This window comes from Centroberyx affinis, unplaced genomic scaffold, assembly GCF_046629955.1.
Source record: "Centroberyx affinis isolate AG114_WGS23_722 - 3 ecotype Tasmania unplaced genomic scaffold, CSIRO-AGI_Caff_v1 ptg000285l_1, whole genome shotgun sequence".
NCBI lineage: Eukaryota > Metazoa > Chordata > Actinopteri > Beryciformes > Berycidae > Centroberyx > Centroberyx affinis.
In genome coordinates, this window is record NW_027278964.1 from 102,699 (window position 1) to 127,885 (window position 25,187).

The 25,187-nt window shown below is 42.8% G+C and overlaps 1 protein-coding gene across 1 annotated transcript in view; it reads right to left on the minus strand.

Annotated features, from left to right (window-relative positions):
- Positions 1-7,044, minus strand: part of LOC139640134 (membrane-associated guanylate kinase, WW and PDZ domain-containing protein 1-like) — a gene marked incomplete at its 3' end in the record, with an annotated part of 108,703 nt that extends 101,659 nt beyond the window's left edge. The window contains exon 1 of the mRNA XM_071514308.1: positions 6,245-7,044. Coding sequence (XP_071370409.1) covers positions 6,245-6,542 — 298 coding nt within the window. The remainder of the gene's footprint in view (positions 1-6,244) is intronic.
- Positions 7,045-25,187: the final 18,143 nt, after the last annotated feature.

The window sequence follows — 25,187 nt, forward strand, 5'->3', positions numbered from 1 at the left end:
TGTCAAGTCATCCTACGCTTTGGGTGGGTTAACGGACACTTTGGGAACTGAAACCGAGACAACCAGATATTCAGCTTGGGGATAATTTTCCACTGTGTTCCGACACTCAAAAAAGACTCGCCATTTCATCATCTGACAGGGTAAAGAAAGCAAAATGTGGAATAAATTACTTTGCCCTGCGTATCCTTAAGGGTTGACCATTGAGGGAATAGACTGTTGACAGATTTTCTTAGCATTGGTTCAGAATTAGACTGGTTTTGAATGGTTCTCGAGGGCACATTGTGTTATGAAAACACAATAGCCTTGAACACAGCTTGCGACCACATTATGATCTCTTTATCTGCTTCCTTGATAACCTTGATACCAGGCCAACAGCAACAATTGCCATAGAAACCTATATAGAAGCTTAAATAGCCAATGTAGGCCATAATGATGGCCATGCACATAAAAAGCAATTCAACCTGAGTGATTTAGTGGCACAGATGCGACATGGAAATGTGCACCTCTTAGACAATGCACAGACCTGGAGAACAGGTTGTGTCTCTTTGGTCCTGCTGTTCGGTGACATTTCAATGGACTTCTAATAATAGAACCTTTAGGGCTCCAAACTTTTGTGTGGCATCTAATTGAGAAACCTGCCTTGTTACCCTGACTTAAATCTTGATGTTTTCCTAAACTAACAGCGTATGAGTGATTTAAGGGTGTCATTTGCAAGACGTGATTGCGATAAACTCTGACAGCTTCAGCTCTGTTTGCACAGGAACAACAGTGGCCCCCTTACTGTTCTTTGTGCCATAAAGCAATTTTTCTGCTAAATCAGATCCAGTGGCACACAACGTAAAATGCAGTGTAGAGGCCGGTAGAGGCTGCCCATCTTCTCTGCCATGGTCTCATTTGTTTAGGGTAATATGTGGTAATAATTCATTGATGTTAAAATGCTACAGGTTTATCTGATCCTATCCTTAAAAACCTTGTTAACCATGTGAGGAGAATGGACAAGAGCAGTCTTCAAGTGAAAGGAAGGGGAACTGGGATGTGACGGTCCGCTCTGCCTCCCCACCCCACTAAACTCTCCATCGTAAATTAGTTGGCCTTTCTCTTCCTCTGACAGAGTGTGTAACTGCAAGTGCCAAGTGTGACCGATCCCCATTCACGCTCGATACAACAGGCTGCACTTGAGCTAATCAGGAAGAGAAAGACGATCCTGCAATGAAACTAGGAGGAGGAAGAGAGTGTGTGTGTGTGTGTGTGTGTGTCTGTATGCCTATTTAGTGGAATCACAAAAAAGCACCGCATTAGTGAGACAACAAGATTTCATGGTCTATTTAGTTGGTAACTGGGTGTCCCTCCAGTGTATTTAAATACAGTGCATAAGCTGGGCACAGAGACACACACACACACACACACACACACACACAAACACAAATAAAACTTAAAGCAGGCATACTGCTTACACTATACACATGTGAATTCTATCTCTGCCTTTTTCTCTCACACATACACACACACACACACACACATACACACCCTCAAATTGAAGCCAGAGATCTTTCCTAAAACCAGGCTAGGAGAGGAAGTGAAGTCGTTCCACTGCTGTCAGAGAATACAAAGGTAGGAGAAGGGCGGGGGGTGAGGAGGGGTGTCCGACTTCCTGCTGAGAGAGAGGAAATAAACACTTCCATATGCAACGCTTGCCAGAAACACTCACTCTCGCACTCTCCGTCTCCCTGACACACATACACACGGAGCCTGGAGTTAATACAGTAATACAGCGCTGTAAATTTGAGCGGGAGAGGCCTAGTTAGCAACTCGCACTACCACATGAAAGAGAGAACACTTTCTGCTTGCAGAAATTTACAGCGGAGTCCAGACCCGGCGAGAAGGCATCGTTCATCACACCAGCTACACAATATGATGCAGCTAGGACAAAAAAAAAAAAAACACACACACTGGCGCTCTGCAAGTGAACAAGCCTGGCTCTCTTCTTCTACATAAAGAGTGACTGAGAAAAGTGCCTGTTCAAGTGAATTTTTCTAAGTCTCTCTCATACATTCCCAGAATCCCCCATCCATGATTAGTCTGCATGGGAAAAGCAGGGCTGACACAACATACCTGCTGGGGAAACCCTGAACTCAGGGCCGGGGTGCCGTTTTTCATGTCCATAAACACACACATGCATACACACACGTTTGTATTACTATACTTGTGAAGACCTTCATTGGCTACATTCATTCTCTAACCTTAACCCTTACCACTATATGACTAATTCTAATCTTAACCCTAAACCCAAGCCCTGATCCTAAAATGGTCCCGTTAAAGAAGTGAGGACTGGCAAAATATCCTCACTATGTAGGATTTTCATCATTTATCAAATGTCTATCCTTGTAAGGACATACAAGAGCACACAAACGCACACACACACATCCTACAACAAAAATCTCTTTTGGGCGAAAGAATACAAAAGTCCAGATTGAAGAGTATTGTCCATATTTGTTAGTGAGCTTTGAGACCATACCACATTGTTTAAAGAGATTGAGAAACATGCCTAAAAGTTGCTGTGTTGTGGCTTGCACCTCCAGTAAGTGTAAAAATACCAATCTCTGGTTCTCAGAAACATTAGCAGTGTACTGCTAGCTTGTCATCTAGCTATTGAGTGGGTGGCTGTTTGGCCAGTGGATTCTTTGAGGGAGGGAGACTGAGGCGGCATGAAGGCTGACCTATTAACCTTCATTTTTCCATATATCGCAAATACAAACAGTTCAGACAGGGTTGCACAATAATCTAAAGGCATGTCTTTCTTAATATACTTAATTTAGTGACTCAATACTCAAATGGACTAATCAAACTCTTCCAATGAAAACAAAATACACTGATACCAATTCAGTCTTCCACTTTCTATCCCCCAAGTACAGGCGGAGCCGTGACGCATCAGCAAATTGTACTGCCGGTCTGATCTATTAACTCACCCAGTGTGTGTATAAACACTGGGGAGAGCATGACAGGCAGTTACACTAATCTGCTCTCACAGTAAAACCTCTGTTTGTCCCTGTGTGTGTGCGTTTGTGCATCAGTGTGTGTTACCCTCTGATCACTTTGCATATGTAGAGCAGTAGGGCATCTTCTCATGAAGATTATCCACAAAGAAGTTCTGGGGTTTATCCGATTGACAAATTTTATCATAACATGTGCACTAAACACAACATGCTGCTCTGTCACTGTGGCACATCTCCTTCTGTGAGGGCCAGTTTAAGACTGAAGTATAACTCTGTGTAAGGACAATAAAAAGGTGATTGTCTATGTGAAGGTCAGTAGCTGCTTGTTGAAAAGGGTGAGGAGTGAGAATGTGTTTCTGTTGGTGTGCTTGTCTGAAACATCCCTTCATTACATAATCCAGTTAGTGATTTTCCCACAGCTTCTGCCTGGATCAATACAGACTAAAGTGACCATTTCATGGCTGAGGTTCGGTGGCAGTGCTGAGGGTGTGAGTGTTTTGCAGTGTGTGTGAATCTTGTTCTTTTTCACACAATACCTCCCAATGAAACCCTAAGCAAACATTACAATCTCTGCAGTAGTATCGGTTAGAGCCTCTTATCAGCTCAGCACTCAGACTATAAATGCCCTGTGTGTGTGTCCGTATGTGTGTGCGCTAACTTGACTGAGGAGAGTGTTGAAACGTTCCGACATCACACTTTTCAACACGTCTCTTTATACTGTTGGCGGTCAGCACCAACAGAAGGCATCATGAATATCAGAGAGCCAATACACTGCGGTAATAAATCTCCTCATATCTCACTTTATTAAAACTGTGAAAATGGTACAAGCTCCGGGTAAAATTAGGTCACTTAGATTTTACAGATGGCCCTTGTTGCCAAGCATATTTTCCCAATTAAGGCTGATTAGGGAGGGAAATTCCCAGACAGCGTGAATTATTAAAAATTGGAAATGGAATCTGATCATGTGACGTTGTATGGCGGTGACACCCGCCGTCCCCAGATGGGTTGTGGAAAAGGGGAGCAGGAAGCCCCGGGACTGCTGATTGGTTCAGAGAGAACTGAGTTTCCTCATATTGTCTACAGTCATTACACACTGCAGAGGGAATGGAGGAGGGGGGGTGTAGCTAACACTGAAGGTAATGAAACAAGACCAATACAGTGCTTGGAAGAACTACGTATTGTTTCAACCAACTTAAGATGTCATACTTCACAATGATGTATGCCTATATCCTATGTGCATAGTAAGGCTGTTACTGCAGCAGTAGTTTGTTCCCATTTGCGCTTATACATAATTTAGGCTAGTGCCATTTGTAAAAGTCAACAATGCAGAGATATTTCCACTTGTGCGTAACAAAATTAAAAGTGCTACATGCAGCATTTTTAAACATCAATTTCTCATTAACAAATTAATAGTGGAATACAGGGTATGATTACGGTAAACCAGGGGTGAACAATCATGTCCTTTGGAGGGCATGCAGGTTTTATTCTAACCCATTCCAACACTACACCATGGTGGTTTCACTGATTAATAATCATCAAACTGAGAGGAGGATAATCAAATTTATCAGTGAAGTGTAGTCTTTGGTTGGAATGATAACAAGTACTCTCGGCCCTCCCAGTTGCACGATCGCCCAGCCCTGCTGTAAACAAATGAGACCATGCTCAAAACGACTGGCAGCCGCTCTCTGAAGTCAGTGGCATTGTCAGTGATAGTGTTGCTCATAATTAAGACCACATTTCCCATTTCTTTCTGATGGCACATGATGTAAAACACAGGTAGAGGCTGCCAGTCTTCTTGGCAATTTTTCATTTGTTTACAGTAAATACACTAATGTCTCAAAATTAATATGGCAATGATGAATGATGTTAAAATGTTGCATGGTGCACCTTTAAAAAGCCTGGTAAACCTCCTGAACAGGCCTGGCCTATATTGCCGCCAGTGTTCACAAGGTTATAAATATGTGAAATTGTCCTTGAAGAGTGGCTGCTCTTTTGCCTGCCTCTATAGGAAGTTGCTGTGGCCCTGGCTGGCTCTGAGCATCCCCTCAGCAGTCTGCTTTGCCACGCTGGGAGCCTGTCAGAGTGGCTCAGTGTCAAACTGCATGGCCTTGCTGAGTCAAGCTGACCATGAACTGGCCAGACCGGCCACACTAGCCTGATGTTCATGTTCCTGTTATCTGCTGGAAAAAAAAACCTTGGGTCTGGCTAGCCTATATGAGGAGTCAATAGATTTAGCCCTAATGGATACTGCCAAAAAAAGGCCCAGACATAAAAGGCCCAGGCCGAGCCAGACTTTGCTTAGCGTCCATCTCTTTAGTAGTCAAGTGTATTTCCAAAGGGAACATATAATGTGTCTGGTATTCAATAGTGATTTGATAGTGACCTTATCCTAGGTTGTGGTATATTTCATCTCCTATGTCATCATCACTATGATATTCCTAGAATATTCCTATAATAGTAGCTATATAAGTTTTGCTTTGATATATGTATGGCATCCTTTTAAAATGTACTATAGGATTACTATAGTTTATTTGTAAGCCTATTAAAAAGGAATGAGATATGTTGCACCTGTAAAGATACGATTACTTTAAGTGTTGAATGTCATTGTTGCTATGTGGAAGATGATGGCGAATGTAATAGGCTCATATCGGGTTAAGGTTACAGGGGGAAAAGGAAGCATGATAAACAAAGTGTGTGCGCGCTGATGTTTTCATCACTAGCCCCAACACGTGCCAGAGAACTTCACGCCAAAGTCCATTCAAAAATCCGACAATTTAACGTGGCCTTGCTAATCGGTTCTTCGATTCAGTTACGTAGGCTAACTCACAAAATATGACTAAATACCTTTTCTGAATTGTTAACATGCACACTTCAATTCGACATGCATATATTTCACCGGGCAGCACTTATTTCAATAAAATATCAACTTTAATATTGGTTAACACAACTCGTCCCCTCCCACCTCCCTGTATTTTTGGCAGAAGACTGTGGGAATAAGAAACGAACCCATATTAAAAGTTGACATTTTACTAATATTAAGAGCTACTTTGTGGATTACATGTAAACCGAATTGAAGGGTGGATACTATTGGTTAAGAAAACGACTTTAGTCGTTTTTTCAAGCTATGTTCCTTTCCCGAAAAGCAAGGCGAACTGAAAGGCCAATTTTATGAATGAGGTTTGGCGTAACGGCGGGGGTTACCGTCACCGGAGCGCGCGCTGCGGGGCGCCGCTGCCTCTTCCAGTCCTTACCTTGCCTGACAGTTTTCAACCTGACGGGACCTTTGCAGTTCTTTATTACTGTCTGCACGTCGTACAGCGGCAGTCCGGATATCGAGAGGTTCTCCACTTCCAGCAGCAATTCCCCCTCGGTTAATTTCCCACTTTTGTAAACCACGACATCCTCGTTAACTTGCCCGATGTAGGCGAACTCTCCGTTCTCCGCGCCGCCGCGCAGTGGCACATTCAAGTCACCGCGGGCATCTTTACAAACGGAGCACTCGTTCACTTTGGAGGTCCAGTGGTTTTTCTTTAGCACGGGTTTGGACATTGTGAACAGTATAATCCGACACCTAACAGGTGGTCTCTCCGACCGGGTTCAGGAACAGACAGCAGCAGTGCGTCTCAGAAAGTAGATATGTATCCGAATCAGGCGCAGCAAACTTTCTTTCTCTTCCACAGAAGCATGAGTGCGTCTGACAGTATTCTCCCACCGTTGTCCTGCAGGAGAAATCAAGCCATTCCTGTCCGCTCGACGACTTCAAAAGGACTCCTTAGTGTGTAGATAATGTTTTTCCTCATCTTCTTAACATCTCTGCCGTTTAATCCCTTTTATCGATGTCATCTTACATCTGCCACGGTCCCACTCGCGTGTGTGGTGTCCGCTTATTAAATCCACTCAGTTCCTCGTACAAACTCACTTTGAATGGGGTTTCTTTTCCACAATTAACGGCGACCGGACTCCTCTTCCGTATCCGGTGACTTTGTCGGTGGTTTGACACCGTCCAGGCTCCTTCAGGCAGGTACAACGTTGTTGTGTGTTTTGCTCAATCTCATTCCCACTCTGTGAGCTGCTGTGGCGTTGAGGATGTGTTGCTGCTCACGTGCTGCCTTCACTTGCTGTGTGAATTTTCAGGATTCCACGATGAGCGCGAACATGAACGTCCCAACAAAGTGGTAATATGTTTAAATAGGACTTGGAAAGTGGGAATTTTCAATGATAGTCGAGTTGTCGAGATGTGACGTTTAGGGGGCGTGTCTTGACGGGAACATGGGGGTAGCATGGAGGCCATGTCAACAGCTGATGGCAAAAGTATGTATTTTTAATATTGTATGTTATTATTTATCATTCTGCGTAAATAATCAGTATTTGTATATGTTTTGTTTTCATTCTGTGTAACTTCTATTGGCCTTGCTGTTTTGTTTTTAATAAATTAGCCATTTAAACATCAATTACATGCCTGATTATTATTTATTTATGGCTATTAAATTCATAGTATATATAATACTCCAAAGTATTGAACTGTTGTACATTCTAAAAAAAAAAAAACATGGTAAACATAATGCTTTTCTGAAAATATAATTGATCTTTGTTTATTTGGGTGGGCATTTGCTTTATGATGATCACCGACTGGAGGTCATAATTTACCCATCTTTTTATTTACCACTATATCACTGTTTCTCGCTAAAAGCATTTGTGAATGTAAGGAATTTTTGTTTAACTTTGCCGATGGGAAGTCGGAGCTTACGAGAAGCACTTGAAGGTAGCCATAGTCAGTAAGCGCATGCGCGCTGGACTCTCCAGAGGCGAGAGGGATATCCTGGATACTCCTACAGTATTACAGGGTCCTAAAGAGCCTCTGGATGGCTCTTCTCTACAACTATCACAGGCAACTGATGCTTTAAATCAGGGCTTGGGGTCAGTTCATGTTTATTTCCCTCAGTTCAAAACATGGATTTGAAATATAAATCTACAATTCGCTCATTGTGTATAACATATACTGCCAGTTATGTATTTATAGCCTGGACATAATCCTATCTTCCTAGAGAAAACATTTGCTTCAGACACTTCAAATCCCTCTAAATTAAACAGATCTAATAAAGGTGTGTATTTGCATGGTAAATAAAAGCACCGCCATCACTCGAGCTTAATACTGAAATAAAATTAGTCATGGATTCAACAGGCTTGATGTGATGATTAATAGTCTCTAACTAATCCCTTTGATGGGCTCATTTTTAATAATCATGAGACTTTTACAGTCATACAGTAACAGCCACAGCGTCTCATAATGATTTTAATAGAAATGCTGATGTGATGACAACGTAGTCGGCTGAGGCTTTTATCTGTGTTCTGTCTGTCAGGAGGTTCCTGCATTTCAGGTTCGACTGGTGGTGGACATTTCTTCATCTGTGGGTGAAACCTCCCCCCTCTGGTCAGACATTCCTAAAGTGTGTGTGTGTGTGTGTGTGTGTGTGTGTGTGTGTAAGATTAGATTACCAGTGAATCAAATCTTTTGCTCCTGACACAGAAATGTCTACACAATTTATTGCATTCCTTACATCATGTGCATATTTTGTGAAACCAAAGGAGCAAGAAGAGCCTTTGAACTTTCTTTGTCTTGTTTTGGTTTATTTCTAATGATGAAATCATTAGATAATCATCATCGTCTACATGGAGAAAAAGGCCAGCACAAGTCAGCAATACCATCAGTATCAACACAAATTAACAATCATCATTATAATCATTGCCCATTCTTGCTTTCTCCCTTTCTTCATATGGAAGAGGTGATGGGAAGACAGAGAGAGAGAGAGAGAGAGTCAGAAATAGAATGAGGGGGACAAAAGGAAAAACTGAGAGCAGGAGAAACACAGAAAGAATGAATGAGGGAGTTTGAGAAGCGTCTCATTCATTCTGAGAGAGGAAGACAATCAGAGAGACAGTCAGCTAGACAGTGTGCAGGCATTAGACAGCTGGGCTGAGGCAGCGGGGATGAGCGCACACTGCTTGATGGGATCAGATGGGCCGGGCCTCTCACCTAGGGAACAGCAGATGAGCTTTTCCCAACCTAAAAATAACATTCAAAGTACTCTCTCTCTTGGTCCCAGGGGAGGAAAACCATTGGCCTGGATGGGACGGGAAACGGTGAGTGCACTTTTAAGCCCAAACCCTGTAACTTTCCCTCATATTAGTCCATTATTAGCTGGTCACATACACACACACCCACATGCAATGTTTTTATATTCAGTTCATTTCAATTCAACTTTATTGTATTGTAAAAGTACGTAAAACATAGCACAAGACACAAGAGTCATGAATTATGAACATGTTCATCCATCCATAGAACAGCGTTAGCACCAACAATGGACTCCTAACTATCCTATTAAAAATACATCAACCACAGTTAAGCAATTAAATGGTACAGGAAATTCCTCACCCGGTTAGCCTTGCCCTTCGGTGGTGTAAATCTACCAGAGGGAAGAAACTCAAGTTCCCCATAAAGGGGATGAAGGGGACACTCCAGTATGGCTCTGGCTTCCAGAGTAAAGCAGGTACCTGATACATGCATCTCAGGATCTGATCTAACAGTGGGAGTGAGGATGCCTAGTGTTCCCACCATACAGCAAGGGGTTTTTAATGTTTTCAAACTAGGGCCTGAATGGGTCATTTTTCTTGCCTCAAGACCTGTACTCATAAAGATATTGCTGCTCTTGTCTTGATGTGACCCACCAGGCTAATGACTCATGTTCAGTCCATCTTCCATAGTTTAAGAAACAACTTCCACACTGTTGTCCTGTGAAAACCACATAACTGAAATTTTGGTGATTTTCATGTTTTCACTTCAGTTGAAGGATCGCATGCTCCTCAGACATTTGAGAAAATTCTCCGACCTCTTGGGCTTATGAAACCAGAAGAAAATCCATGGGATAAAGTCAAAAATGCATTGTGATCAAGCTAAAACAAAGCTGTTTTTCTTAGGTCCTGAAAAATTGACATTTTGGAGATACAGGGTTTTCACCTGACAGCAACTTAATGCTATCGGCCAAGTGTGGGTTAACAGGGGCATTATGCCTGTTTGCATTCCATTGGTCGTGGGTTGAGGGCTGATAAGAGGGAGGAGGCATTTTGAGAGGGTGGAGGTTGGGCTTGACGTGTGTGTGTGCATCTTTGTGTGTGTGTGTGTGTGCGCCAGTCATTTCCACTGTGACCTCCAGCAGGGGGGGGTCACCCAGCTCCTCTGCCAGCTTCCTGTCATACGGTGTCACCCAAATCAGATCGACAGAGGCAGACGCACTGCCATGGGCCCAAAATTCCTCTATTCCCTCTCCACCCATCCATCAGTCTCTATGTGTCACTGTCTTGTTGCAAGTGTTTGCTGCCTCTCCATATTTCGCTGCCATGCTCTCTCTGTTTGTCTTTCATTCGGTTGCAAGCAAGCGTTTGCAAAGCGGATCTTTGCATGTGCACTCAAACACACCTTTAAGAGCACAGATACAGATCCACGTTTTGCTTTACCAACATGAATCAAACCACAAAGTCATAAATTACGTGCAGTTCACACTTTCTACAATCACAATATTGTCCACAGCCGGTGTTACATACAGTACATGTGGCCGTTAAAATGAGCAATAATGTTGTCTTTTCCAGTCATGCATAATGCAACAGTTTATATAATATCTCCAGTGACGTACATATAATAACGTACAGCACTGGGGGATCTACATAAGCTTATACCCATAGAATAGGCAGTAAATGTCAGTCTTGATCTTGAGGAGTCATGTGGAACTCTCATTAAATCACCGCTTTTACAGTATCAGTTTCTGCCATTGCGCTGCTGTGTTATGACAGCATATGTAATGAGGACGAACTGGATAAGACCGGTTTGTTTACCATAAACTATTATTAGCCGTGATTTCCATCAACTCTCGCTGATGCGCCCGATGGCTCTGTTGACAAGTAATGACAGAGTGAACTTAATGGCCAACAGTCTCTAAGTAACATATCCCTCAAATCTGACAGCTGAGGACTTTGCACTACGCGTTGGCAGTCCTCCACCATCAGTGGATTTCACGATGCTGTACACAGTAGCTGATCCATCCATCACTGCGACTTCAAGTTGTGTTATGTGATATAACCACCCAACACATGGATTATTTGTTAAGAGCCCAGTAGGGAGTGCTTGTTTTGGAGTATGAAGGGGTGAGCGCTGCAGAAGGGTCTATTTCCATATCGCAGGTGCTGATTGGTGCTCTTCAGAATATGTTGGGTTCAGACATGAAGGAAAGAGAAGACAGAGAGAGAGAGAGAGAGAGAGAGAGAGAGAAAGAGAGAGAGAGAGACTGAGCGAGAAACTGATATAGGACTTGGAAGAAAGACCAACAAGGGGGAGAGGAGCAAGATGAGAGAAGGAGGATTTGAGAAAGAAAGAAAGAAAGAAAGAAAGAAAGAAAGAAAAAGAAAGAAATTGTATTAGAGATGGTGAGGCTTTAAATTAGTCGTGGCTGTCATAGACGGAGAAATGGAGAAGACTGTATAATGTGATGCAGCTCATGTCTGCCAGTAACTGACCTTTTACCACATCCATCCTGGAATAAGCCCCTCTCCTTTACTCCTGGTTTTACCACAAAGCTTCCCTCTAGTTTGAAACCTCCACCACTGTTCCTTTTAAGTCCACATTTCAGTCTTGAATGTTCTTGCTACGTTTGCAGACATTTTGTATATGGAGTGACTTGCAGTGAGCTTGTTGGAAGGGCCATGTGATTTTCAACTTTGCATCGATATTTCATTTACCGTAACTCCACTTTCCTTTTTAACCTGTAGGCACTCTAACGGGTCAGTCGATATCTGTAATCCTATATGCATCCCGCACACCCCATATTAACAATGGAGTCCCATCTCTTTGATGTACGATGCTGCACATCTGAGAGGCAGCGTCTGCGTCGGACACTCATTAAAACCGTAAGATCCTTTTTACCTCTGAGGCCTATTGCTGCGCTATAGATTAACTCCCCGAGTGCTCCCCATATTGTGTAACAAGCCAGTTTTGCTTGAGTCACATTCACTGACCCGTAACAGATCCGCGCTCATCACTTAACGCGGGCTCTGTAAATGAGGAGGTCATTTTTCTGCTTTAGATGTCACTTTAATCTACTTTACCTCTGTGCCCTGATAATGCCTCATTCGTCATAATATCCCGTAGAGTTAGAGGGAGAGAGAGAGAGAGAGAGAGAGGACGAGAGAAAGAGAGGGAGGGAGGGGAAAAGAGTGAAATCCCTCTTTTAACTAAAGCAGCGCTGCGAAGCGCCGTGTTGCCCTGGAAGATTATGGCTCGGCACAAAAAAGGCCATCAGATTATGTGACTGTGCCTCGGAGAGTTGTCACATCACAGCCAATGACAGGGGCTTTTTTTTTGTTTTTCAAAAGAGGGACTAATGAGGTACTTGGTGTAGTTGGGATTCTCTACTTTACTGTAAACTCTACTGTACCGAAAATGCCTTTTCAGTAGAACTCCGTTCATTTTTTCAAATTTGAATCAGGAGCGAGCAACAGAGCCCTCAGCTCTTTAACCGAGTGCCAGGAAAAGGAATGGGACATCGAGTGAATTATGCACTTTATTCAGCATATTTAACTGCCTCAAATCACGTCAGCACATTCTCAAAGCTGGCAGTGCTCCCAAGTAATAAAATATCTGCTGGATCTGGATGCTGCAAATGTTTGGTTCCCCCATAACTTTGATATACCACAGAATGCCCCGCCCCATCCTCTTCCTCTCTTTCTCTTGGCTTGGGTAACAAGATGAGTGACAAAGCATTGCCCATCACCAGAGAAACACTTTAAAACCCCTATACAGCCCCAAAACTATAGGGACATCTTATATTTATGTAGAAATGGGGACATTTATATGCCCATTTGTGACCATTCTGCCTCTGATATGTACTGTTAACACAACAGGGCAGACTGGTTGCTCTGTTGCTGCAACAAACACACGTCTTGTTGATCAAAGGTCCATACGCTTCAGGAATGTCGACAAAGAAGCTGCTTCTCCCAGGCTGTGAGCACAAGAAACCTCACTCACTGTCACCCTGTACCACTCAACAGGTCGAACAACATTACTGCCAGCTTTGATGACACCCTCAGACTTGCGACATATAGGTCATCGTGTTAGGAATGCTCTAAATTGCCCTCCAAAGCTGCTCCGAAAACCAGTGAGGATCAGCTCCTTTGTTTTGGACTGGCAACAGAGCAGAGTTAAGCATCATTTGGATGGGTGTTTTCAGTGCCTTAGGGAGGGGACTGACAGGGTTTGGATGAAGTGAAGATCGGTGGACCTTTGTCTTTTGACATAACAAGTGAAAGGTTTGCTTGATTTTTATAGCATCTAGATAGATACATGCAGACTCTTGTCCAGCCACATGAGCTCTTTCATGTTCAGCTGTTCTGTACAATACACTTTAGTACAGTGCACTGCTTAGTAACCCTTACCTAACCCTGTATTATAATTGAGTTGCCCCTGAATTGCATAGTACACCCAATGCAACCAGAAATTTGTTGCAACTCAGTTGCATCTAGATAAACAAAGTTTATGGGTTCATGAGACAGCCAATTAATATCATTTCCTTGTGCTGTATCATGATTTGGAGTGTTGAGAATAACCTGGGTATGTAATGCCAGCTGCTCACCACCACTGGGACTAGACTAGAAAGTGGGGAAGGCATTTGTAGCAGTAGTGTGGTAGCCACACCCACGTTTTGTCAATAAATAAAATTCATATATAGGTACATCCCAGATGTGTGCCTTGGCCACATTAACACTGACTGTCTATTTGGTTGTGTTGCTTACAAATAGGGCCTACTTGCTCTTCCTCAGACATCCAAATGATACTTCCCATGTAGCATTGTTTCATTACTGATGACTGCCATCCGTATAACAATAATGAAAAAAAGACTGAGAAAAGTAAATTATATAATAATAAATGAAACAAAAAGCTTACATTTTCTCAAGATCCCTTGAAGATCCCTCCAAGCATAACAGTTGGTTTAAATGCTAATTTCCTATTCCTGCTGAGGCAAAAATGGAAGTTCATCATATAGAATACTGCCACTGCTTTAAGTGAATTAGAAAAAATACCTCAGTATAAAAAGTAAAAATGTCAAATGTAAGTGAGACTGAATAGATTTTATAAACTTTATAGCATGGTCATCTTAAAATGAGAAAGAACTGCCGGGGCTAACATTGGGCCAGCTGTGCTACAATGTCATTATCTCTCATAGGCGGCCGTTAATATTCTGGGCAATATAAAGCTCTGTAACTTCCAAAGTCTTTTAATCAAGTCGAGTTGCATCGTTGATAAGATGAGCATGAGAAGCTGAATATTAGACTGGAATTAAGATATTCTTGCTTCTTACTTTCTGGAAGGTATAGGACAGCCAATGAAAAACATTGGTGGCTGTGGTGAGGATAAGTCAGTCTGTGGCATATACACTATATTATTGAGATTCCTAAACGTTATGGATATTCGGTTTGTATGATGGGTGTTTTACCCTCCTCTTGATCAAAATTTTATATTCAATTACTACATTGACAACATACATTGTAAGTCTCACTCTCAGTAGCCTACAGTGCTCCCACACACACCTTCCATGCAAACCCACTACTTCCACAGTTTAGCGCTTTCCTCTCTTGTTTTGAGCAACCGAGTCAAAAAGACAACAACAGAAGAAAAAGGAGAAAAAGAAGAAGGAAGAGTACAGAGAGAGAGAGAGGAGAGAGCACATGATGACTAGCTTGGTATGACTGGGTCGGGTCATGTGGGCCATGTTAAAGCATAACTGAATAATTCAATGCAACACAACACAACGGCAGCACAAAACAGGGTTTCTGAGTGCTCAGCTACAGACGCCCACTCAGCCTAGCTGCACGCTGGCATGAGCAGAATCACACTGCCTGGAACAACACAGAATCGAGTCAAGTGGACGTTTTAGGGTTAGAGCCCAGCTGTAGATGCCGGGGATGTACTCTACTTAACTTCTTCCATGTTCTTCTAATGGGATATTTGTGAAGAACCGCCTCCAAAGCACCATAAGACTCACGGCCTGCTGCGATTATTTAAAAGAGTATGTTCAAAGCACAATGAAAGACGCAACAAGAGGCATAAATGAGTAAAAAGACAGCTAAATAAATAAGGAATAGTGAATGAGGCAGAGTGCTGTGTTCACTGATGGATGGTTTATGTCAGGCCCACATGAGTCGCCCGTCTTACCCCCTGCGCTCTCTCTGTTGCCCTGAGCGAAGCGAGCGCTCTGCGTTTCCTCCTGATTTCAGATGTGATTATTTGAAGATGCCCGGCCAGTCCGCATCCGAGATGGCCGCTCTCTCTCCCTCTTCTCTCTCTCTCTCTCTCTCTCTCTCTCTCTCTCTCTCTCACTATCTATCTAAATTACGGCGTAGTACACTTCCAACTGTGACAGCAAAAGCAGACTCTTCAGAGATGCAATGGAATGAATGGGAGATGATGGGAAAACATGTATGCATTATTTTTAAAGGAGAAAAAGTGGTAGTGGAAAATCTCTTGCAGGATTTGGTCCTAGACTAGAGGAGCCACACATGTGGTTCCATGTTTTTTAGATTTTAATCGCTTAAGCTATTTATTCTATGAACCAGTGAAGTCATTGATTTGTTGAACACATAGTGTACTGCATGGAAAATCTGCTTTCAGTGATACAGTTGTGCGTACCACAGTGACTTAGAAGAGTGTTACATTTGTTTGATACAGCGTGCTGATGTAGTTTGAGTTTTCACACGGGCTGACTGTAAAATGAAAGAGCACAGTAACACTAACACAGCAGTATCAGTGACTTCAGACCGCCCCTCCTCCAGCCTCCTCCCACTGTCAGCCTTGAAATACCTGTCATGCTGTCACACGGTGGCGAAAAAGGAGGCCATTGTTCAAGGCTGTGTCCAGGTGCTCTTTTGTTTGTTTGACCTCGCTGGTTTGCGTGGCATGACTAAAGACCAAAGCACACAATGGAGGGGGGTTGGGGGGTTGGGGGGGGCAGCGGCCTTGGCAGATTCCTCACCACTTCAAGCGTGACTTCATTCCCCACCGCAGCTCTGTTTGGATTTGGTGGGAACCTCGCTCTGCAGTGCCAGGATTATGATGATTGACGTCTTAAAATGTGTTTTGAACATTGCATGGAGTCCCTCTGTCGTGAGGGGGCAACCTTCGTTCCGTGCTTTTATGTTACATTTGGGTATCGGCTTTCATGCGGAACGGAACTCATGTGCTGATTACAATGAAGGTTTTTATAAATCTCCTCTAAATGTAATGCTGCTTTGCCTGCTCTCTTGTTCTGAGCTTCTTTATTTCCTCTGCTCTTTTACCCAGTGGACCCTTGTTCCATGGTCAGTCAAGTGTGGAACACACACACACACACACACACATACACAGAGAGCTGCTCCACCTCCCTGCGGACTTCACAGGGAAACCAGTGGAATTTGGATGGGGTCCAAAGCACATCGAGAAGAGTGGTCCCTATATTTTCTTCATATATGGCACTAATGTTCATTTCCTATGGGCAGGACCAGGAGGCCTTAAATCAGGGTTTTCAAAGTGAAACCCCCTACACAGATATGCTCAATCTTGTGGACAGCATGACTAAAATTGTATTGTTTTCTCAAGCACACGCCCGTGCTTTTTAGCCCAACAGTGAAGGAAACATCTTTGGGTGTCAACTATGAAAGCGTACAGGCCCTGTTTTTTTTTTTCCATAGAATTGAAGTAGACTGATTGGCTGGAGGAAGAGGGTCGTAAATGAAAAACATTTGTTCTGCGTTGGGAGGAATCCTGAGCTTGCATGATTTCAGCCGGGGCACATGGGCGCAGTTTGCCTGAGTATGTATTAAACTCCACTGGAGGAAGCATATGGGCCCTTCTGTCAGAGTGCAGGTGGTTCCCCTCTCACTAACTCGAGCAGAATGGACCCGCTCCATCAAGCAGTCAAACAAAGAGCTTTGTTCCAGAGCGGTGGAAACCAATACAGTACCGGCTACATCTGTTCTGCACTCCATAAAAGCCGCAAGGTTTATGATTTATCAAGGGTGCTCTATGTTATGGGGGTTGATAATGATCTGAGATTGACACTGATACCTTGTGTGTGCTTAAATGTGTGTAACAATGACCGTATGGGTGAAATCCAGTCTGACAGTTATATATGGATATTGTAAAAGTACTTGTACAGCAAAATCATATAGATGATGAATCATCAGGATGAGACTTGCTGAATATGAAAATGCAGAGGTTCATAGTGTGTGCCTGCTTTCATGCACATTGATTTTTAAGTTTACTTGACTTATTTTGACTGATTCAACTTGAACTGGACTGTATATTTGTGTGAATCAGGTTACTGCACACCCTCTTGTATTTTTGAAATTCTTGGCAGCACGTCGAAGTTGCTGATTTGCTGAAGAAGTTGCTGTAGAGCCTGCACACTTCTATGCTGCAACATGGTACACCATTATGCATGGATGCTTAGAACCACATAATATTTATGCTACATACAATATGGCACATAAGCAACATAAACATAGGAAGAAAGCACAAAAATAGGTCAGTTTGTTCCAATTACACGGTAAAATAGTCCAATTACAAGAAATTCCCAATGGAATGGAAAAATCCTCATTCATCCCCTTAAGAGATGATGTGTCCTGTTTATATATCCAATATACCTGCTATACCTAACATGGGATGGGTGAATGTGTGGCCTTTACATGTAAAATTACACTGAGCACAAGTTGCATGCTTGTGGTTTCCATCTGGAATATCAGGTATGAGTGAATCTGTTCTTAGGCGAGGGAGGTCTTTGACTTGCTGCCATTACCTTTATTTATTGTAATGCGATCTACATCCTACTCCCTGCTTTTTGCTGTCTCTATCTAAATATCCTAGTCTTGATTTGTTGATTTTTGACTTTGATTCTGCCGCTGTAATGATGTAATTTCCCCATTGGGATGTTGAAGTTTCTTCTCTTCTGTTCTCTTCTGTTCTCTTCTGTTCTCTTCTCTTCTCTTCTCTTCTCTTCTCTTCTCTTCTCTTCTCTTCTCTTCCCTTCTCGTCTCTTCTCTTCACTTCTTGTTGTTAATGAAGGCAGACATGGTATGATGTGCACAGATGCACAAATAATGTTTTACATAGACACACTTGTACTCTGCACAAACACTCCAATGTGCGCACACACACACACACACACACACACACACACAGATATACAGTGTCCTGAGGGATGGCCACCCCCAGTGACCCCGGTGATAGACTGTGACAGTGTCGTCCCATGCTTCTGCTCTGGTGTTCCACTGTCCAGTCACCCAGTCATCTTCATTCACTTCTGGTCCCTCACTAGCCAACAGGGAAACTAGGGTCCCATATGACCAGCAAGGAGTGAACTGACAGACTGACAAGACCAGCACAGAGGCAGACAAGCAGCTACGCTAACAGATTTGCAGGCAAAAATACACTTTGTACATAATTGATAGGAAGGAAAGCGTACACAGAGGCAGGCAGATGAACAAATGCATCCACAGACAGATAGACAGACATGGCCCCAGCTCCACTTTGAGCCAGCTGACCTGCCTGCAGCAGATTGTGGCATTCCAGCCATCCTCAGTCTGCAGTGCAGCACAGAGCCAGGCTTTGTCCCTAAACCTAGCACTGATTAGAGGAAGGTGGAGTCAACATGGAAAGAAAATACTTGTTGTCATGTGCTTACTTGTCTGGGACACTTTTTTGTTTTTGTTGTTGATGATGATGATGATGAAGTCAACTATGTGCTTTTGTAAACAAGATATGAAGTTGGTGAGATATGCTTGATGTGGCAGTGTTTTTCATCTATGTCAATACATGTGAAGAATATGCTGACCAGATGTGTTTGTGAAGCAGAATCATGTCTGACTGATACACAACTAATAAGATTACAGTTGCACCATACCATTAGATATGGAATTACGGCATGGTTTGGCAACCTAACAGTGCAACTGAAAAGCAGGTTTGCCAGTATGCACAAAACGGCTATGAAGGTAATAGGGAAGAAAGAATATGAGCCCATACAGAGCCTGTACGAGCAGGCAGTCATGAAACAAGCAACAAAAATCATTGCGGACTCTCAACATCCCCTCTTCTTTGAATACAAACCTCTGCCATCAGGAAGAAGACTCCGTGTGCCAAAGTGCAAATCAAACCGCTTGAAGCTATCGTTTGTTCCAGCCTCCATCAAGCTGCTGAACTCTAATGCTAAATCTTAGTGCAATAGAGCAATGTGCAATAAATATACAAGCACTGTAGCACTTAGCACTTTTGCACTTTAATTCCTACAGTTTCTTTTTAAGCCGTCGTGTTGTCAATGTCAAATGTATAGTCAAATGTCCTTTTTATGTCTTTAAGATGTTTTTATGTGAAGCAACTGTCTAGCATTGTGCTAAACGCTTCTCATGTTTTGTGATGTTTTTTTGATGTTCTATGTGAAGCAACGGACCATAGCACTGTGCCCAAGACAAAATTCCCCTCAGGGACGATAAAGTTTACTCTACTCTACTATATCTCTCGGGTAGGCCAAACTAGAGTTACTGTGCTGGTATGGAGCTAAGCTTCATCACGACTGACACATTTAAAATTTTAAATAATCCATCTATTGTGTGTTTGGTGGTCTTTCATGTGTAACCGATCCACAGCACTTCAACTGAAGTTTATTTCTAAAATGAGTCCTCAGGCACCATTTGAAAAAATCAAAACCTACTCTAACAAAATGATTTTTGGGAAAGCACATTACTATTACAGTTATTATGAGTCATCTTACACCCTTTGCTTACAAAATAACTATGTTTTTGATGCCACAATCATATGCCTTTTTTAAATATTGACTGATGAATATAAAGGAATACACCAAGTTTTTGAAAGACTGTCTCGTGGGTCAATTTACCCATTAAGTGATGAGAACATAGACACCAAAATGATCAATGTGTAGATTGCAAATAGAGAAAATGAGAACTTGTAGCACAGGTAAATAATTTTAAATTATATGCAGCTATGTCTGGCAGTTTTGTATCAGAGATTGGTAAAAATGTACACAACATATGATACAAAATAACATACTGTTTTAAGATAGGCCTGCTGGTACTTTCCCTGTGGAGAGGTCCCTCTTTCTGCGAGACCTGAAGCGAGACTTGGGGGTGAATGTCAAAACCAAGAATGCCAAGCTGATACTTGTTAAGGTGTTGTTAAGCTGGTAGTTGCTCAAGCTGTCTTGGAGAGAACAAACTTCTCAAGAAAGCAAGCGCAGAGCAAGCAACATTGTTGTGTTTGCATTTGTTAACCTGGAGCAACATTAGCAACTGTTAGCATGGAGCACCAAAATGAACAACCTTCCAGGGAGATGTGGATGATTTTGGTGTCTGTATTCTCATCACTTAATAGGTAAGTTGATCATTCTTCCAAAAACACAGTGTACTCGTTTAAGGTATTAAATGTTTTCTAAAATGGATATTTATCGTTTTGGAATTAAAATCATCAACCTTAGCCCATCCACGCAGATATAAAGTAGCATGTGTCTTTAATTTATGCTAATGTACCAGCTGGTGTTAATGTGCTCATCTGGGCCCTCCACAATGGTAAAAGTTTGCTTCCTCTCCTAGTCCAGTGTTGAGTGAAACCTTGGCAGAGCTCCAGGAAACGTAGGGGAGATTGAGCGAGTCGTCCCCCAGAGAGAGTGACTCTGGGCTTGGTAGGGCAAGGGCCACGGGGCCTGGGAGTGCCTGCTTACTATGTCCCAGTTATGTATGTCAAGGCTGTATAAGGTTTCACATGTAGAGGCAGGGAACTAGCCTGGGAGAACCCGCGACTGCAGGGACGTGAACAGTCAGGAAGTGGACAATAATTCAAAACAGAACTCCAACAAAAGAAGGCCTTGGAATACGTTGACTTTAAACCATATCATGTATCCATACATCCATGGGCTCAACATATACAATATTCTGCATATTTGGTGAAAAGACGTATTATTATATTATAAAAGATGTATTATTTGCCTGGGTCCAGACCTTTGAATCCGCCCACTCCACCGAGTTGACTGATTCTGGTCTGGCATCGTGACATGAAACAGCAGTTTCTCGGTTGAAAAATGATCGGTCCAATGAGCGCCGGGGGGGGGACTAACGCCGTTGTCAAGCTGTTGTCAAGCGTTGTCAAGCTGTGCGCCGGAACCAACGAGGAGTAATAACAACAATGGCGACCGCTATAGACAAGATAGACGCTGCTATCGAGGTTGTTCCAAATTGATTAAGAGTACCAATTACTTTGAAATCCGAAGAGCACTCTGCTTTGAAGGCATTTATTCAAAGGGGAGATGTTTTTTGCACATCAGTGTCGACTTAAAATGACGTTAGATTCAGGTGGCTAGGTTGGTCTCTAGTGATTGGTTAGGGAAAATCGAATCCCCCTCCCCCACGGAAATCGATTAGAGTGGAGGCAATGTCAGACTGAAGATGGAAATGGAGTGTAACGAGTTGACAATTCTGTCTGATATCAGGCAAATGTATTATAGTATGCAGAGCCTTGGTGAAAGTTTCACTCCAAAAAGCTATATATCTATTTTGGAAAAAGAAAGTTACCTGATGTTCACTGCTCAATACCTAAAAAAACACAAACAATTATATGCTCTAATATGTTATTAATTGATAAGCAAATACACACTCACAGTAGCTACTGACATCAATGATAGGCAGTAGTCTTTTCAAAGTAGGTGTTACATTTTTCAAAAGGTAGATGTCTTGTTTTGATGTGAAACTCTTCACATCATAAATCATATTCCAGACCTGTATAGTCTGCAGATGAAGCGCATCGAGATTATTTTCATTAAAAAAAAAAAAAAGGAAAACCCTTACTGCACAGGCAGAGACAACTAAATTAAGTTGATTACCATAATATCAAAGGCTGTATTACAACTGACATCGCACAGGTTCACCTGTCATGTAAATGGAATGGTGTCCACTCTAACGAATCATTACCTCCACCACAGTGGCATGCAGCATCCATCTCATTCTCACTGTGATGGATGGGGAGCTGATTAAGCCTCTGAGTGGCATGGACTCTCTGCTGCTGCATCATAACATTTACACAATTCTACCAAGTCACATTAATAACACCTCTACTGGTGCACCGCAACTGGCATGAAATATGGAGCTTCATATTTCACATTTCACAAGGCTTGACTTGACCCTCACCCTCACCGACTTGTTAGAGAGAGTGAATAGTGTAAGCTTAAACATCTTTTCTCACTTTTCTGATGGTATATGGCATGACATTAGTGAAACAAGACTATAGCGGGGCTGCAAAGCCTTGTATGTCCATCCTGACACAGCTGTGGCTGAATATTTTATGTTGCGGTATTTTCGAAAGCGTTAAAAGTTTATAGGGCTCTGAAAACCATTCTCACCAGAAACACACATATGCATGCATTGCCAGAGCACATGAGCGCACACACACACACACACACACGATCCTCTGGTCATGCTTTTTATATAACTCTGGAAACAAAATGATCCAACTCAGTGAGCAGCCAGTAAAGCGTGAGCTGCTGAATGAGAGCCCTCCTGCTCTGTGGGTTGGGAAAACTCTGTTGTTCTCTCTGTCGAGTGGTATGGTCTGTTCTGTCACTGCGCTGTGTTGAGCGGGGCTCTGCCATGCTGCAAAGCTGATTCTCTGTTATGGGCTCCAAAGCTGCAGGTCTTCATCTGCCTTTCACTGTGAACCACTGTGGCACAGCTGCACTGACTCAGGCATATTTGCGCGTGTGTGTGTGTGTGTGTGTGTGTGTGTGTGTGTGTGTGTGTGTGCGCTTGTACATGTGTATGCAAGGAGAGGGTGGCTTTAGTTAAAATGTGTGTATGTCTGTAGTCAGCCCATGTGTGTATGTTAGCACATATGCAGAGAGAGTGTTGCTTTAGTTAAGGGGTGTGTGCATGTGTGTGTGTGTGTGTGTGTGTGCGTGCATGCGTGCACCATGGGTTGTTGAGGTCAAGACTCATCACTATGACGGTATGAGAGACTGCATTACCTAATCCTGCTGGGGAGACTCATGCCGATGGCTACCCAACCTCTTGGAGGAGCGCCACTCTCATTACAGGTTTTAGGATATTCTTTGGGAAGAGATCTATGTAGACAGGAACTTAGTCACCACCCAAAGCAGACTAGCCCAGCAGACAGTGCATACCTTACCATTACCATTTTAAGAAAAAATCCACCCTCGACTCCACTCTTACCAATCTGTGGAGTCATCTACTTGTAATTCAGTTAGTGATTGACTACATTTCCAAGAATGCCTTTTGACAACCCCTAGAGAACAGCCTGAACTTGATGCTTTCAGCTGTGGGTTATACATGTAGGTGGAGAGAGTGATACAGATAGAGGTAGCATAGTAAGAGCAAGACAGCAAGAGTTTTTCTAGTTGAGAAAAAGCAAGAGTCGTGACCCTTACTCAAAGCACAACGTGTCTTGTGGCTGCAATGCATTCTGGTCTATGTTTTTATGTCCCGCCCACTACAGGTTCCCTCTATAGAGTAGATGATCTGTTCAGAGCTCCTTGCTGCATAAATGCGCATATTAATGAGGAAAAACGTTTTTTAAATTTTTTTAATTATAACTTCTTAATGCTTTAAGATACATAGTTTATATTAATATCACCCACGTGTTATGTGAAGACAAGTATGAAACGTGTTAATTAATATATGAATTAGCTTAATTACTGACCTCATTAGCCTAACTGGTTATGTTTAATATAGTGATTATGGGGGGACTTCAGGTGGCTCATGTGCCTCTTGTTAAACAGTGTTAAAGGGTTAGGGTGGATTTTACCTTTAAGGTCACCATTTCAACTGTGGAATTAAAGCATGAAACTCCTTCACTGACAGGAAAGCTTTCAGCGCACCTCACGTCGTCACTTCATTTATTTATGCACATGCTTTATTCATTCTTTTGCATGACGAGGTTATCTTACGACTCTCGATGGGCTATCCACCCTCTTGCTTTGTTTACCTTTTGGTGCCTGGAAAAGTGATATCCGTGAGTCAGAGGCTCCACCACCTGAACTTTAACGCTTGGTGGAAATGTCGAATAATACTTCAGTCCGACCAGAGCGAGTGTAACCTGTCACACGAGGCACTTGCCGCCTCCAAACAAACAGCAATCTCAGTGATGCCTTTGCACTCAATCCCCCGCCACCGCAGCTTACACATATTGATCTCCATAAGCATGCTCATAAACTGACTTTAACACCTCTCGGCCCTGAGGCTCACACAGTGCCACAGGGGCCGGGACTGGAGATTATGCGGTTTATCTAATAACCTATATACAGCGTCCACTCCATCTCTCTCTCTATCTCACTCTCTCTCTCTAGATGAGTGGTCAATACTCACAATCCCATAGTGCTTTTTTCAATTTTACTACTTCTATCGCTCTCTCACCCCCTCTCGCTCTCTTTTTTTTACACCCATCCTCCCGCCATCACTCTTAAAGTGGCTGCTCAACATATGGGCGGATAGATGCTCTTTGTCACCATTACTTATATTAATCCCCCTGACACACACACACACACACACACACACACACACCAACACACAATCTCAGGCACTCCACCCTTGCTTGAGTGAACAAGGTAGGGCGGAGGCAGAGGAAGACAAACAACAGGCATGTAATGGATGTGTGTAAAAGGCTCGCTTGTATGGGCTCTTTGTCTCTGTGTAGTGGTAGTGCTATCGGTACAGTAATGAACCCTGTGTGTGTGTGTGTGTGTGTGTGTATACAGCTGCTTCTGTGTGTTTGTATGTGTCTTGTATGTGGGTGTGTGGCGCTCATTAGAAAAGCTCACCACCACCAACCAAGAAGGGCTTCGCATCCGACGTGACCAGAGAGAGGGAGACAGGTTGAATAAACAAAGAGAATGCCATATATTTCATGCATTCTGTTATTTATGATACAGAATTATTTCACACACGGCGGATTGCAGGTGTGTGTGTAAAGGACGTGACTGGGAGGCGAGTAGCCGGATGATATTCCCAAGAGTGAAGTGGAAACCCCTAGAAAAGCGGAGTAAATGAGATCCCCTGGGCTTAAATCTACTGTAAAACTGATCATCTATGTGCAGTATATGCACAGTG